This window comes from Littorina saxatilis, linkage group LG12, assembly GCF_037325665.1.
Source record: "Littorina saxatilis isolate snail1 linkage group LG12, US_GU_Lsax_2.0, whole genome shotgun sequence".
In the NCBI taxonomy this organism is placed as follows: Eukaryota; Metazoa; Mollusca; class Gastropoda; order Littorinimorpha; family Littorinidae; genus Littorina; species Littorina saxatilis.
Genome location: NC_090256.1, coordinates 34,548,567 through 34,564,277, shown reverse-complemented (window position 1 = coordinate 34,564,277; position 15,711 = coordinate 34,548,567). Strand labels below are relative to the sequence as shown.

The 15,711-nt window shown below is 42.5% G+C and overlaps 2 protein-coding genes across 3 annotated transcripts; both read left to right on the top strand.

Moving 5' to 3' along the window:
- The first annotated feature begins 47 nt into the window (after nt 1-47).
- Nucleotides 48-6,487, top strand: LOC138981809 (uncharacterized). 2 transcript variants are annotated; one of them, XM_070354886.1, is made up of 5 exons: nt 48-122; nt 708-890; nt 2,425-2,594; nt 3,771-4,847; nt 5,265-6,487. In XM_070354886.1, exons 2-5 carry the CDS (start codon nt 740-742, stop codon nt 5,442-5,444), a joined length of 1,578 nt encoding a protein of 525 aa, XP_070210987.1. In that variant the 5' UTR covers nt 48-122; nt 708-739; the 3' UTR covers nt 5,445-6,487. The 2 variants fall into 2 exon arrangements, with proteins under 2 accessions (XP_070210987.1, XP_070210989.1); XM_070354888.1 differs by having other exon boundaries at nt 68-103.
- LOC138983070 (putative uncharacterized protein FLJ46204) lies at nt 5,581-7,947 on the top strand. Its single transcript, XM_070356475.1, has 2 exons — nt 5,581-5,617; nt 7,499-7,947. The coding sequence occupies exons 1-2, from the start codon at nt 5,581-5,583 to the stop codon at nt 7,945-7,947; spliced, it is 486 nt and encodes a 161-aa protein (XP_070212576.1).
- The last annotated feature ends 7,764 nt before the right edge of the window (nt 7,948-15,711 follow it).

The window sequence follows — 15,711 nt, the reverse complement described above, 5'->3', positions numbered from 1 at the left end:
CACGCGCAGTGACTGCTGTCAGCTCTTCCGGATTTCTTTGCATCAGACTTACTTCCCTTGACCAGTTGCTGGCGTCTGCTCTTTCGTCGAAAGTCGACCTCAGGTAGCACTTTCATTTTCAAGTAAGTTAGGTAGAATGACAGAAATTAGATCCTAGAAACTTTTTTCGCACTTAAAATACTACCAAAGGTGCAAGATCCGGACACCAGTTTCATACTGATGCTTCTGTGTGTGGGTTTAATCTAACTCAAACTTACTAATTCCTTTTCTCCCACCTCTTGAATCAGAGGTGGTGCAATACATGCATATGATGATATGGACTGCTAGTACCACAGGCGAGTTGCTTCTTCACTTCTTCTCCCTCACTGATGTACCCTGTTGCAGAAAGAACTGGAACATCTATGTGATTGTGATGCTGACTGTTGAGACGAGCACATGCACTTTTCAGATGCTGTAAATGTGGTCCATATAATATAACACTGAATTTTAATGTATGTCTATGTAATTGCTTCTGTGCATGTATACATGTTGAAGTTGATTTTACACTGAATGTGATTCATGTAATTTTATTCGCCCAGTGCTGTATTACATGTGGACACAGACTTTCACCTTTCATTTCCGTGTTAGGATTTAACATAAAATTAAAACATAAGTCAATGCTGATGCTGTTTGTGATTCACATTTGCCATGTTGTTTGGTTGTTCTAGGTCAGGAAAAAGCGGCAAAGTTTCAAGCAATTATGCCCAGGGGGAGGGATGCACTGACGCTGAAACAGACCTGCATCAATGTGATAGCTCGCAATTTTGAACGACTGTGGGCCCAACACTTTGACAAACAGTTCGGGGATATTCCAAGGCTGCTCCATGTCATAGGCCCTTTTCATGATTTGCGTATGTGAAGTATAACTTTATCTTGACCTTACTTAGGAGAAATCTGTAAGGAGTAAGGGACTAGGCAGAATGTAAACTGGAATAGACAGACAGACAGACAGACAGACACACACACACACACACACACACACACACACACACACACATCCACACAAACACAGACATATTACACATGATACCCATGGACAGTTTTTTTAAAATGTGATATTTTTGCCATTTGGACAATTGGAAATGCATGAACTCTTTCATAATCATAAAATAGAGATGTTGAATTTTTTCTTCCGATAAACTTATTTTTGGAATATTAAGACCTGTTACTGTTATATAATTATATGTAGACCTATGACCAAAAAATACAACAATTGCATACCTGTCAAGTCTTACGTTCTTCGCGTAATTCTTACGGTATTTTGATGTTTTTCAAGTCTTACGGTATACGGCATATGCCGAAGATCTTACGGTTTTTACAAAACAATTTGGTCAAATGAAAAAAAGATTGCAAAGGTTCGTCCAAGAACAAAGTAACAGCTAAAAAAGCTCGCGGTAACTGATCCGGCGGAAGTACAAGGCAGCGCGCATGTGCACACCGTCAGCGCGATCTGACTGAGTACTGTGCGACCACGCTTGACCACACGCGACCTCAAATTAAAGCAGTTACATGTACTATTGTTGTTGTTCTCGGTATCTTCAAGGTATTTTCGCACGTTGTGTCATAGAAATGAAACTAAAGGAGTTGTGATGCATTTTCGAAGAGCTATTGATTGAAAGTGAAAGTAGCCGGATTCCAGTCACATCCGATCATGTCGGACTTGTTTTTAGAACATGCGCGACCTCAAACTAAAGCATTTATACATGTAATAGTTTTGTTGTTCTACATGTAGTATCTACACAGTATTTTTTCTCGTTGTACCAAGTGTGAAGCCATATAAATAAAAATAAGGGCGTTATGATGCATTTTCGAAGAGGTAGAGAGCGAAAGAATGATCATCCTCAAGACCGTGGGCATTACCGGAAAGAAGAAGAAGAAGAAAGTTGGCACCGGATGTCTGTCACAACCGATCATATACGACTTGTTTTTAGAACATGCGCGACCTCAAACTAAAGCATTTCCATGTCATATTTTTGTTGATCTGGTATTTGTCCTTGATTGTTGAGACACACATGAGTTTCTGGCTTGTAACTTGTGTTTTACATGTTCTGTTTGGCTAAAATGTTCTTTTTTGCACATTGTGGTGGGGGTTTCCATGATTGAATCGCTGTGCTCAATGAATGAATGTTATTAAAACACACTTGAATTGGGATATCATGCATTTATGTATTTATTCATTTATTAGTCACAGCTACAGCAAAGCAACTTTCTGTTCTTTTTCTTTTTTCTTATTTTAGCGATGGAGGTAGTGGGGGAGGAAGAAGGGGTGTGGGGGGGGGGGGGGGCTAGGGGGGAGGTAGAGGATTAGAGGGCAGTATATTCTAAACGCGTTGTGTTGTGGAATTTAAGTGAGTAATTTTCTTCTTGCTTATATTCATTTTCTAGCCGGTCAACTGTGCCAGGATATTCTGCAAGCATTATTGAATCTGCGTCTGCTGCGCAAGTCCCACCTCCAGCTGCTGTTGGTTCCGCAGATCACACAGATCTCCTTTGCTGCCACCTACGCCAACTCCATTTCTGCTCAGACTTTAGACATACTGGCTTTGAGATGCAGGGTAAACTAATTATGTCACCATTTACTTTTTTGTTTGTTTAGTTTATGCAAAGGCCATTTTTTAGGAATTTGGTATTGCTTCTCTGAAGTGAGTTTTGCCTGCCTTTCTGACTTCGTGTCTGCCTATCTTCCTGTTGTTATTGAATCTCTTTGTTTTGTTTGTTTTATTGTTACAGTTGGCCTTATCATTATGCAGTATATAATCTAAAACAAACTTATTGTATTGAGTGATTGAAAGGAAACTACAGATATTTAAACCATTTTTTACATCTTCTTGTTTTTGTTGCATGTTGCATGGCATTATTCAAAAACATGTATATATTTCAGCAGGTTTAGGAGAAGAGAAAAAGGGAAGTGGGGTAGAGCTTAGAACCTATAATGTTGAGTGCAGTGGTCAAAGCTCTCTGAATATAAGTGTACCGTATTTGACGGACTACAAGCCGCGACTTTTTTCAACAAAAATCGCATTGCGGCTTATAAAAAGATGCGGCTAAAACGTTACCTAAACTTGAATAGCATTCACCTAATGGAAGTCGCCGCGTATTTTCATTTCGCTTGATTAGCGATTACCGGTACTTTATTAGCTCTCTACTCAAGACTCGGCGCTTTTCTCTTTCTTTCGCGAATCTTCGTTTGTCAACAAGTCGTCGTGACAAGATAGCGTACAGAGAAACACCGGATGTATCAGGATCTCGTAAGCGCGAGATTTCGTTTTTTTGTGTCTCGCAATAGTTGGAGGAGCGAGAGCCGCCATGTTGTGTTTTCGTCTGCTCGAAATGTGCTCAAAAGTCGTAAATCATCCAAAAAAAGCTTATTCTGTGCGGGACTACATGTGTGTGTTGGTTACAAATTGTGTGTGTGATATTTTTCTTCAAACTTGTTCACTTTTCTTCTTCAATGTTTCACTTGTTTATTCTCGGAGCTGATTTCGCCAAATACCGTACTTTCGTTTGCCTGGTTCTTTTGATTGATTGACACGATCTGATTATATTTTTTTTGACGGCGGCTAATATAGTGACGCGGCCTATACGTGGCTCGCCCCAATTTTTTTGTTAAAAGTCGGGGGTGCGGCTTATAAAACGGTGCTTCTTGTAATCCGTCAAATACGGTACCATTAATTATCTCATACAACTTTTGAAAAAACAGATGATCTCAACATTTTCTTTTCTCCTTTCAGGGTCTTGTGTCCTTGAATCTGACCAACAGCATGTCACTGTCGCCAGGGGCCATAAGCCAGTGTCTGTCTTCTCTTCCTTTGTTGCGCACCTTGGTTCTTAAACAAACCAAGATCAACGACCCGGTTATGAAGGTCATCGCCATGTCTTTGCCCCGTCTCACTCACCTTGACCTTCATGCCTGTCCCATCACCGACAAGGGCGCTGTCTTGTTTTGCGGTGACCACGGAGATTTTGATCCAGTGTGTGTAGATTTGACCCTGCTTGATATCAGTGCAACGAAGATTGACTTAGCAGGCTGCAGTGCCATCATTGAGTGCTACCCTAAACTACGCTCCCTCAGCCACGCAGACTCTGTAGAGGCTGTCGCTCGTCTTCACAAAAGAGGAGGAGAAAATAAAGTGAACAATATTGTGAACAGCATAGGTGCAAGTACGTCCAAAGAACCAGATGCTAGTGAAAGCGACAGTTCGATCTTCACGGGGCAGCACAGGCTAGAGATTTTGTACGCCACTGCGTTAAGATGTCGCAGGATTGACCCAGAGAGTGTGCGACTGGCTTGTCACCACTGCCCAAACGTCAGGGAGGTTTACTGGTATCAGGACGCTAGTGATGAATCTCTCAACCACCTGAAGCCTCTGAAGCACCTGGCAGTTCTAGAAGTGACCAGCGACAAACCTCAGGCAGTGACTTTTCATGGCGGTATTCTCCCTTTGGTGAGAAGTCAAGGAGAAGAGATGCTGTCATTGGGGTTGTACGATGTCCAGGATACAGACCTGGCTCTCCTGGGCTCTCTGTGTCCCAAACTTCAACGGTTGAAGCTTGTGTCGATGCATGAAGAGGCTGACTTCTCTCACTCCTATCTCAGTGCTCAGCAGAGGGCACTCAGCTTTCAGCAGCTTCGGCAGTTGACGTTAGTGTTTGGTGGGGACAGCACACGACTTGACTCACACGATCTGGAACATGTGCTGGTCAATGCTTGCAGTCTGCAAGAGTTGCATTTCATTGAGGTTCAGGCCTTGACTGACGAGGTTCTTGTGGCTGCACTGTCTGTTCATGGATTTCCATGTCTCAAAAAGGTCAGTTTTTCTTGTTTGGGGGTTGTAGTGATGTTGCTTTGTTTGTTTGTTTCTTGCTGTACAAAAGTTGTCAGTTTTAATTATGAAGGCTATGGTTGTTCGTGATCCATTTGTTGTTGTGTTTACATTTAATGCACATGTCCAGAACTACTGCAGACCATGTCATGATATAAAGCCTTCAGTAAAAACAAACAAAAAGCTTAATTCCATTAAAAAAACCTGACAAGATGCAATTTTTGTTTGGTTTTTAACTGTTAAGTTGAAAAGAGTAAACCACAAATTCAAATTTTTATTGTAAGCCGTGTAGCAGTAATTGACCTTGTCCTTATTCTGATACCTGGGTTATATGTACATGCATGTCCCTTAAAATTGTATCCAGTCACGTAATCTTCTGCATTGTCTTTTCACACTGTGCAGTTTCAGCTGGAGTCGTGTAATGAGATCACCTCAGTCAGTATGAACCAGCTGGCAGCTACTTCCAGTCCGCTAACTCAGCTCAAACTCAAGAGATGTCATCTCATCACCTACCAAGACTTTGAGGAGTTGAAGAGTATGGTCAATGCCGAGGGGTTAGTTCTAGACATTGAGTGGGAGTGAGGTTTCAGTTTGCCCCCCAAAAATGTCATCTCGCCACATACCAAGACTTTGAGGAGTTGAAGAATATGGTCAATGCCGAGGGGTTAGTTCCAGACATTGAGTAGGAGTGATCGAGGTTTCAGTTTGCCCTCAAAAGATGTCATCTCACCACCATCTCAAGTCCTGGGTGTTGAGTAGGAATGGCTGATGGGTGCATTGGCCGAGATGATAAGACATCGGCCTCCTATGCAAAGGGTTGCGGGTTCGAATCGTGGTCGCGCCTGGTGGGTTAAGGGTGGAGATTTTTCCGATCTCCCAGGTCAACTTATGTGCAGACCTGCTAGTGCCTTATTCCCCTTCCTTAGAACAAGTGCGCACAGAAAAGATCCTGTGATCCATGTTAAGAGTTTGGTGGGTTATAGAAACACAAAAATACCCAGCATGCTTCCCCCGAGCGTCATATGGCTGCCTGAATGCCGGGGTAAAAACGGTCATACACTTAAAAACGCACTTGTGCAAAAACATAAGTAAATGTGGGAGTTTCATGAAAGAGGAGAAGGGAAGAAGAAGATGAGTAGGACTGAGACAGAAGGTTCCACTCACTCTCCAGATAAGTAATCTCACCACCTACCAGGCTTTTCAGGGATCTCAGGAGCCTGGTTAAGGATGAAGAGCTGGTCATGGATGTAAGACTGAAGTTTCAGGTTGCCCTTAAAAATATCATCATTTTGACAAGCTGGACATGGGGTGGAAATGCCAGTTCTTCTTCTTCTTTACTGTTTGGTAAGCGATTGAGAGTGAGACTGAGATTGAACTGAAATGGGGGTCTTCAAAACCCCCTCTCATATAGCGCCATCATACACAGCTAAACAGGATGGAACTCTTACGCTGTTGGAGGGGAGAATGGGATTGGGTCACTCAAAATATAAAAGCGTAAAAATATTGTTTTAAAACAGAAGGAATTTCCCGGTCTGCTCCCCCACTGGAAGCATGTCAAAATGGTGCAGTGTTATTATCTAATCTTATCTGTTTCATATATAAAAATGGATGTAAGTGTGTGTGGGTGGGGGGGGGGGGGGTGTGTCTGTGGTCGCCATACCTCAGAGATGGAAAGAAGAAAGAACAAGATATTGTGAATGCACTCTGCCAATAAACACAGAAGAAGAAAAATATATCTGCTGTAATAAAACAATTGTACTGATTGTACTCAAGGACCCCAGAACGTGATTCACTGATTGCCTTTATTACACCCCCGGTATAGGGGTGTGTATAGGATTCGGTCGATGTGTTTGTTTGTTTGTTTGTTTGTGTGTTTGTGTGTTTGTGTTCGCATATAGATCTCAAGAATGAACGGACCGATCGTCACCAAACTTGGTGAACAGGTTCTATACATTCCTGAGACGGTCCTTACAAAAATTGGGACCAGTCAAACACACGGTTAGGGAGTTATTGGTGGATTAAGATTCTACAAGGACTTATAGAGGGACATATTAATGGTCAAAGGGAAATAACCTTCTCAGTTGGTGGCAGTGAGAATGGTTATTTCCCTTTGACCAACGGGGGTGTTTTTCCTACCTCGGAGGAATTTCTTGTTTGTACCTGTATTCACATTTATGTGTGTGTTTGTTTGTTTATGTTTTTTCATGTTTTTTTTCTCCATGTGAGTGGGTGTATATGTATAAGTGTGTGTGTGTGTGAGAGAGTGTTTGCATTCGGGTATGTGTATATGAATGTGTGTGTGTGTGTGAGTACATGCATGTGTGTGTGTGTGTGTGTGTGTGTGTGTGTGTGTGTGTGATTAAGAGAGAGAGAAAAAGAGAGGGTTGGTTATTATTTTGTATCGTCTCTTCAGCTGATATTGCTATTCGAGGTCGATGCAAGTTGGTTTCCTATCTCAGTTCACATGGCAAGCTCCATGCTTAAAACATGTCTGTCCTTTTCAAAAGAAGTTTATAAAACCTTATAACTTTCACATGTGTGTCTTCAAATCTTGATCTCCTTTAAAAAGGGACTGGCACCAGCACTCTCACAACCCCATTCTCACTCCTGCACCCGCCCGTGGTGTGGCTGACCAGCACTCTCACTGCACTCGCACTCTCACACCATTCTCACTCTCGGCCTGGGGACCAGCACAGTCACTGCACTCGCACTCTCACTCTCACACCATTCTCACTCTTGGCCTGGGACCAGCACTCTCGGCACTGCACTGACTCGCACTCTCACACCATTCACACTCTCGGTCTGGGACCAGCACTCGCACTCTCACACCATTCTCACTCTCGGCCTGGGACCAGCACTCTCACTGCACTCGCACTCTCACACCATTCTCACTCTCGGTCTGGGACCAGCACTCTCACTGCACTCGCACTCTCACACCATTCTCACTCTCGGCCTGGGACCAGCACTCTCACTGCACTCGCACTCTCACACGATTCTCACTCTCGGCCTGGGACCAGCACTCTCACTGCACTCGCATTCTCACACCATTCTCACTCTCGGCCTGGGACCAGCACTCTCACTCTAGCATCGATATGGCACCACTAGTCTTATTCTGGCACCGGCCTCATGGCACGCCCACTCTCACTCTGGCACTGGTCTGGATCCTCCGTCCATTTTCACTCCACATCCACACGCACAGGAACACACACAGTCGAACACACTGACACACGCACATCAAGCTGGCACTGGTCTTGCAGCAATCGGAAACGACGTACAAACACACACATAATAAATATTGACAGGAGTGGGAATCGAACCCACGACTGAGTCAGTGGGAGTTGACAGGGTTTGAACACTGTCGCTCTTATCCCCGTGGCCACTCTGCTCTCATGACAGTTTGCGGAAAATGAGTAAATATAAAGTTTTAATTGAGCGAATGTTCACTAAAGAAAGAGCATGGAGCAAACCGTGGACCACAGAGCCGCGATTCAGTATGACATTTATTTCACCGCCCTAGCTGTCAGTGTTCGTCAGTTGTTGGAAAAGGTGGGTAGACACAGAGTTGGTTGGTTGTTGATTTTTAATGTCCCTTTTAACTTGGCTATTCGGGGCCGATTAAATGTTGTTTTCTTGCTCATTTTGCACTCGGTGTTATTGTCTGTCACAGAAAACTGAAGAAGGTTTTAAAAAGTCAGAGCGTGACAAGCAGTGACATACCGGCACACACACACACACACACACACACACACTGGCACACACGCACTGCCGGCACACACCACACACACACCCACACACACCGTGACACCGTGGCACACACACACACGGTGACCGCCGCATGCACGCACGTACGCACACTCACGCACGCACACACACGGCACGCACACACATACACCCACGCACGCACACACAGGCTCACACACACACACACACACACACAGCCTGCAGTCCCAATCCTCTTTTTCATGACGTTCCTCTTACTATGGGAACTAACCGCCCTTTCAGTCCTTAATTAAGGCTAATACAGTATGGCAACAGTTCTTCCCCTTACTCCGCTAACTCGCTTTGTCACTCATTCTCTTATTTACGGCACTGCAAGAATTACTCCACTTTAACCCACACCCAATTCCTGAGGTAAATTGGAGAACTTTTTACAGGCTATTCTTCTTGATGATCTTGTCTTATAATTCTTCTTATATTTGTTCTTTTTATTACGTATTTTTTCATTTAGTCAACATTTGATAGCGTGCGTGCGTGCGTGTGTGTTAGTTAGTTAGCTGTTGCTTTTCGGGTCCAGCGGACCATAATAGGCCAAATCAGGACCCCGTGTGTGTGTGTGTGTGCGCGCGCGTGTGTGTGTGTGTGTGTGTGTGTGTATGTGTGTGTGTGTGTGTGTGTGTGTGTGTGTGTGTGTGTGTGTGTTTGTGTGTTTCCGTTCATACAGCGTCATTTTTGGCACTTGGTCGAGGAAACAAATTTGTGTTTCTGATCAAACGAATGTGTACGAACGGAAACGCTTTTCGTACGAACGGAAACATGTTATTTTGTACGAACTGAATCATAGCGTACGAACGGAATCGGCCTTTTTTTTTTTAAAAACAAGTGATTGTACAAAAGCAATTAGTTTCTATAAAAGCTGTTCAAGCGAAATGTCGCAACAGGCAATGGTTTTGGTGCTCATATGCATATCAGGGGGTCAGTTTTGATTACAGAGCGAGAAAAACAAGAAAATGTCGGAAAATCATGCAATGCTGCCACGTTTGACCCGAGTGTGCAATCATGAGGTCGACTAGCACCTTAGTATTTATTGTACACATAGCCCAATCAATTTGCTACCTAATCCTTGCAATACCACAAATGTGCGCTGCCCACACGATTTAATGCATTTTTTTTCCTCGATCAATTGCCGAAAATGACGCTGTATGAACGGAAACATCTGGCGTACGAACGGAAACATCCGGTGTACGAACGGAATCAGTTGACACACGGTGGTGTGTGCGTGTATGCGCGCGCGCGCGCGCGTGTGCGGGGCGAGCAATTAGCGGAAAAATATCGGACGGATGTTTATGAAACTTGACATGTAAACTCTTCCAGATTATATCGATCCCCACACATTTGTTTCCTTTTCTTCCCGGTTAGATGCCTTTGATGATGTCAAATCCGCCCTTACAAATTTTGTAAGCCGAACTGTGTTGACCGCATTTTCAGACAATACAATTACTTAAACTGTTTGTCAAACTATCTTTGACCCGGTCCGGCCTACACTGTGAATGGATTGTATATGAGCTTGGAATTTAGAAGAAAAAAATATGTTAATTAAAATACAGCTTGAAAATAGCATTACAAAAACATATTCGGAATGTTTTAAATGGATTCGTTATTATTTCCTGAATGCAAAAATATTTATATATAATTTGTTTTGAGTGAAAATAATAATGTGCTCAAAAATAAAGAAAATCTAAATTATTTCATGCAAATTAGGTTCTGTTCAGTTGGCGTCAGTCACCAAGACCGACATAGCGAGCTCTGTCTCACTCGAAGTGTTTCGGCCAACTCAGGAGGGTTTTGTTCATGTCCAGATCCGCCTTTCAAGTTGAGATTTACTAATCTCGGTCATAAAGAATAGTGTTCAGTTTTTCTCACAGATTCACTGAATGCTTTTATATCGGCATGTGTCTGTTCGTTCCGCCTGTGTGATTTAGACCAGTTCGTCCGTCGTTGGGGTCACAAGTTTCACGTGGAATTACGGGGTATTACCGCATGATGGCAAATCGACCCTGGTTATACGCTAAACGGAAGAACTCGGGTTGATATGTTTCCATGTCTTAGCTTTTGTCCGCCTGTCTGTCTCTGCTGGACTATCATGCGGTCTCTTTCCGTCCAGGGGCGGGGACGTAGCTCAGTTGGTAGCGCGCTGGCTTTGTAGCCAGTTGGTCGCTATCAGCGTGGGTTCGATCCCCACCTTCGGCGAGAGATTTATTTCTCGGAGTCAACACATGCGCACGAAAAAGATCCCACGTTCACAGCGAAAAGTCTCAGGGCTTGGAAAACACGAAGACACGCATGCATCATCTCTCGTCTCTGATTATCATGATCGTATTTTCGATACTTTGACGAGACAAACCCAATGCTGGTGTGTCGAAGAAGACAGCCACAGCGGGCTTGTTCGAATCAAAGTATCACACCATATCTTCAGCGTATTACCAATACCTGTCCCAATATAGACCAGTTGGTCTAAGAGGACGTTAAACCCTAATAGTCAGTCAGTCTCTCCGTCGCTCCTCTCTCTTTCTTCCAGCCTATCTCTTTGTGACTTGTGTAACCCCAACCCTGTTTTCCGTATTATACCGGTCAACCTCCTTGGGTGTCCTTGTAAAAGAACAGGGCAGTGAATAATAATAATGCAAACTTTTATAGCGCTATTCTAGAAAAATGTCTACTCTTAGCGCTTTACAATACATACATCGACCAAGCATACTATACACGCACAGGCAAAGAAACCGACCAAACATAACCAACAAACTATACATGCACAGGCAAAGAAAACGACCAAGCATACAATACACGCACAGGCAAAGATAACAACCAAACAAAGCAAACATACTATGACCAAACATAACCAACCTACTATACGCGCGCAGGCAAAGAGAACAATCAGCACATGTAATAATTACTGACAACTAATAATGCAGGCATACAGTGACAGTCCAATACACAGCCTAAGCACAAGAACCACAGTAGGCTTCTATATAAAAACGTGTCAACAGTACTATTTACACACACACAAACAGTGCTGACACAAAGCGCAGAAAATATATATACACGTTATTTTAGGCACTAGGTAGGGGGTGAGGTGGGGCGGGATGGGGTGGGTGGGGAGATGCAGCAATACAGAAAGGAGCGGGTCAAGAAGAGGTGGGGTTAAATTCTTGTCAGTCTTGAACACATCTTACCCCGCTTGCATGTCCGCCACACTGAGGGGACAAAACATGCACACAGGGGGATGGGAACAGTCACAGTGACACAACAATTGAAAGATTGAGCTTGTGGTGAACTGTCTCCAAGCCATAGGCACGTACAAGCTCTGCCTTTCAACACAGGAAAAAACAAGTCGCGTAAGGCGAAAATACAACATTTAGTCAAGTAGCTGTCGAACTCACAGAATGAAACTGAACGCAATGCCATTTTTCAGCAAGACCGTAAACTCGTAGCATCGTCAGTCCACCGCTCATGGCAAAGGCAGTGAAATTGACAAGAAGAGCGGGGTAGTAGTTGCGCTAAGAAGGATAGCACGCTTTTCTGTACCTCTCTTTGTTTTAACTTTCTGAGCGTGTTTTTAATCCAAACATATCATATCTATATGTTTTTGGAATCAGGAACCGACAAGGAATAAGATGAAAGTGTTTTTAAATTGATTTCGACAATTTAATTTTGATAATAATTTTTATATATTTAATTTTCAGAGCTTGTTTTTAATCCAAATATAACATATTTATATGTTTTTGGAATCAGAAAATGATGGAGAATAAGATGAATGTAAATTTGGATCGTTTTATAAATTTTTATTTTTTTTTTACAATTTTCAGATTTTTAATGACCAAAGTCATTAATTAATTTTTAAGCCACCAAGCTGAAATGCAATACCGAAGTCCGGGCTTTGTCGAAGATTACTTGACCAAAATTTCAACCAATTTGGTTGAAAAATGAGGGCGTGACAGTGCCGCCTCAACTTTCACGAAAAGCCGGATATGACGTCATCAAAGACATTTATCAAAAAAATGAAAAAAACGTTCGGGGATTTCATACCCAGGAACTCTCATGTCAAATTTCATAAAGATCGGTCCAGTAGTTTAGTCTGAATCGCTCTACACACACACACGTACACACACACGCACGCACGCACATACACCACGACCCTCGTCTCGATTCCCCCCTCTACGACTAAATGTAAACAAGTCGCGTAAGGCGAAAATACAACATTTAGTCAAGTAGCTGTCGAACTCACAGAATGAAACTGAACGCAATGCCATTTTTCAGCAAGACCGTATACTCGTAGCATCGTCAGTCGACCGCTCATGGCAAAGGCAGTGAAATTGACAAGAAGAGCGGGGTAGTAGTTGCGCTAAGAAGGATAGCACGCTTTTCTGTACCTCTCTTTGTTTTAACTTTCTGAGCGTGTTTTTAATCCAAACATATCATATCTATATGTTTTTGGAATCAGGTACCGACAAGGAATAAGATGAAAGTGTTAAATTGATTTCGACAATTTAATTTTGATAATAATTTTTATATATTTAATTTTCAGAGCTTGTTTTTAATCCAAATATAACATATTTATATGTTTTTGGAATCAGAAAATGATGGAGAATAAGATGAACGTAAATTTGGATCGTTTTATAATTTTTTTTTTTTTTTTTTTTTAACAATTTTCAGATTTTTAATGACCAAAGCCATTAATTAATTTTTAAGCCACCAAGCTGAAATGCAATACCGAAGTCCGGGCTTCGTCGAAGATTATTTGACCAAAATTTCAACCAATTTGGTTGAAAAATGAGGGCGTGACAGTGCCGCCTCAACTTTCACGAAAAGCCGGATATGACGTCATCAAAGACATTTATCAAAAAAATGAAAAAAAACGTTCGGGGATATCAATCCCAGGAACTCTCATGTCAAATTTCATAAAGATCGGTCCAGTAGTTTGGTCTGAATCGCTCTACACACACACACGCACAGCCTGACAGACAGACAGACAGACAGACAGACACACACACACACATACACCACGACCCTCGTCTCGATTCCCCCCTCTATGTTAAAACATTTAGTCAAAACTTGACTAAATGTAAAAAGGGTAGGCCCAGGGAGTTGTAAGAGAAACTAAGGAGTAAGTAAAAAAAAACACACACAAAAAAAGCTGAAAAAAAGAAGAAAAACAAACAAACTCGCCGTGGTAATTTGCGGCGAGTAAAAATGAAATTGTCTGCTTGAAAAACGGACATGGGAATCGACTCCTTTTGTCTTCTGCACAGACTCTTCTCGGTTTCTCTACCAGCGGCTCTCTCTGGCGGGAAAATCTTGTTAGTGCCGCCCGCGTCCCGTCTGTCTTAATTAGCTCCCCTTGCTGGCTGCTTGTAAGAAAAGACATCCTGGCAGCAATTAGATTGACCTCCCTTGTTTAGACGCGTCCCCAACACTCGCACACGCTAGGTGGCGGTGCAATCAGCAAGGAAGGCCGCCAGGGGACGCTCTTCTGTGACAGGTAGAGTGACAAAGGGGGCTAACTCCGAAGACTCCTGCACCTTGTCAAGTTGCTGTGACTGAAGCTGCATGCAGTGGTGGTATCATGTACGATAATAATTATGTTGGGGGCGAAGAGGGGGGGGGGGGGGGGGGGGGGGGGGGGGGGGGTCGATACAGCCTTGTGTTTTATACAGTCGGAGTAAAGATGTAGGTGGTTATTGAGTTTCTCTCTTTTCATTATTCTTATCTGTATGGCTATGCCAATTCTTTAGCTAATATTACACGTTTTTATTAAAGACCGGTTGTCAGACAAGGCCTTCTGCCTTAAAACTTTCATCTATAAAGGAAAGTTCAGTCAGACAGTCAGTTATTTATTTTTTATTTTATTTACGAGGATTTATATCGCGCACGTATCTCACCACACAAGGCGACTCAAGGCTCATGTTACCTATTAATGCCGTGTGAGATGGAATTTTTCACACAATATATCACGCATTCACATCGGCCAGTAGATCGACTGCCTTTAGGCGCTGCATCCACCTTTCACGGCCTATTATTCCAGGTCACACGGGTATTTGAGTTAGTAAGTGAGTATACAATTAAGTATGCAAACGCACCTCCTTATTTCACAGATTTATTTCGTTTTACCCAGTCTGGTTGTAAATCATGTGTTGTGGTAACTTCCACGGCTTGTACTCTTCAGAATATATAAGTATAAAAATACTTAGTACTCAATCCTCGTCTCCTGTTAAGAAAATGCTTTGTGTTTTTGTCGTTGCTTGCACAAACTTTATTTCCAGGCGTGTGTGTGTGTGTGCGTGTGTGCGTGTGTGTGTGTGTGTGTGTTTGTTTGTGTCAGTGTGTGTGTGTGTGTGTGCATGTGTGTGTTTGTGTGTGTGTGTTTGCGTGTGTGTGTGTGTGTGTGTGTGTGTGTGTGTGTGTGAACAATCAGTATATACACCCATCCCCAGTACATGTACTTTTTACATTTAAGTTTTGACTAAATGTTTTAACATAGAGGGGGAATCGAGACGAGGGTCGTGGTGTGTGTGTGTGTGTGTGTGTGTGTGTGTGTGTGTGTGTGTGTGTGTGTGTGTGTGTGTGTCTGTCTGTCTGTCTGTGCGCGTGTGTGTGTAGAGCGATTCAGACCAAACTACTGGACCGATCTTTATGAAATTTGACATGAGAGTTCCTGGGAATGATATCCCCGGATGTTTTTTTTTTCGATAAATACTTTTGATGACGTCATATCCGGCTTTTTGTAAAAGTTGAGGCGGCACTGTCACACCCTCATTTTTCAATCAAATTGATTGAAATTTTTGTAAAGCAATCTTCGACGAAGGCCGGACTTCGGTATTGCATTTCAGCTTGGTGGCTTAAAAATTAATTTATGACTTTGGTCATTAAAAATCTGAAAATTGTAATAATTTTTTTTTATATAAAACGATCCAAATTTACGTTCATCTTATTCTACATCATTTCCTGATTCCAAAAACATATAAATATGTTATATTTGGATTAAAAACAAGCTCTAAAAATTAAAAATATAAAAATTATGATCAAAATTAAATTTCCGAAATCGTTTTAAAAACAATTACATCTTATTCCTTGT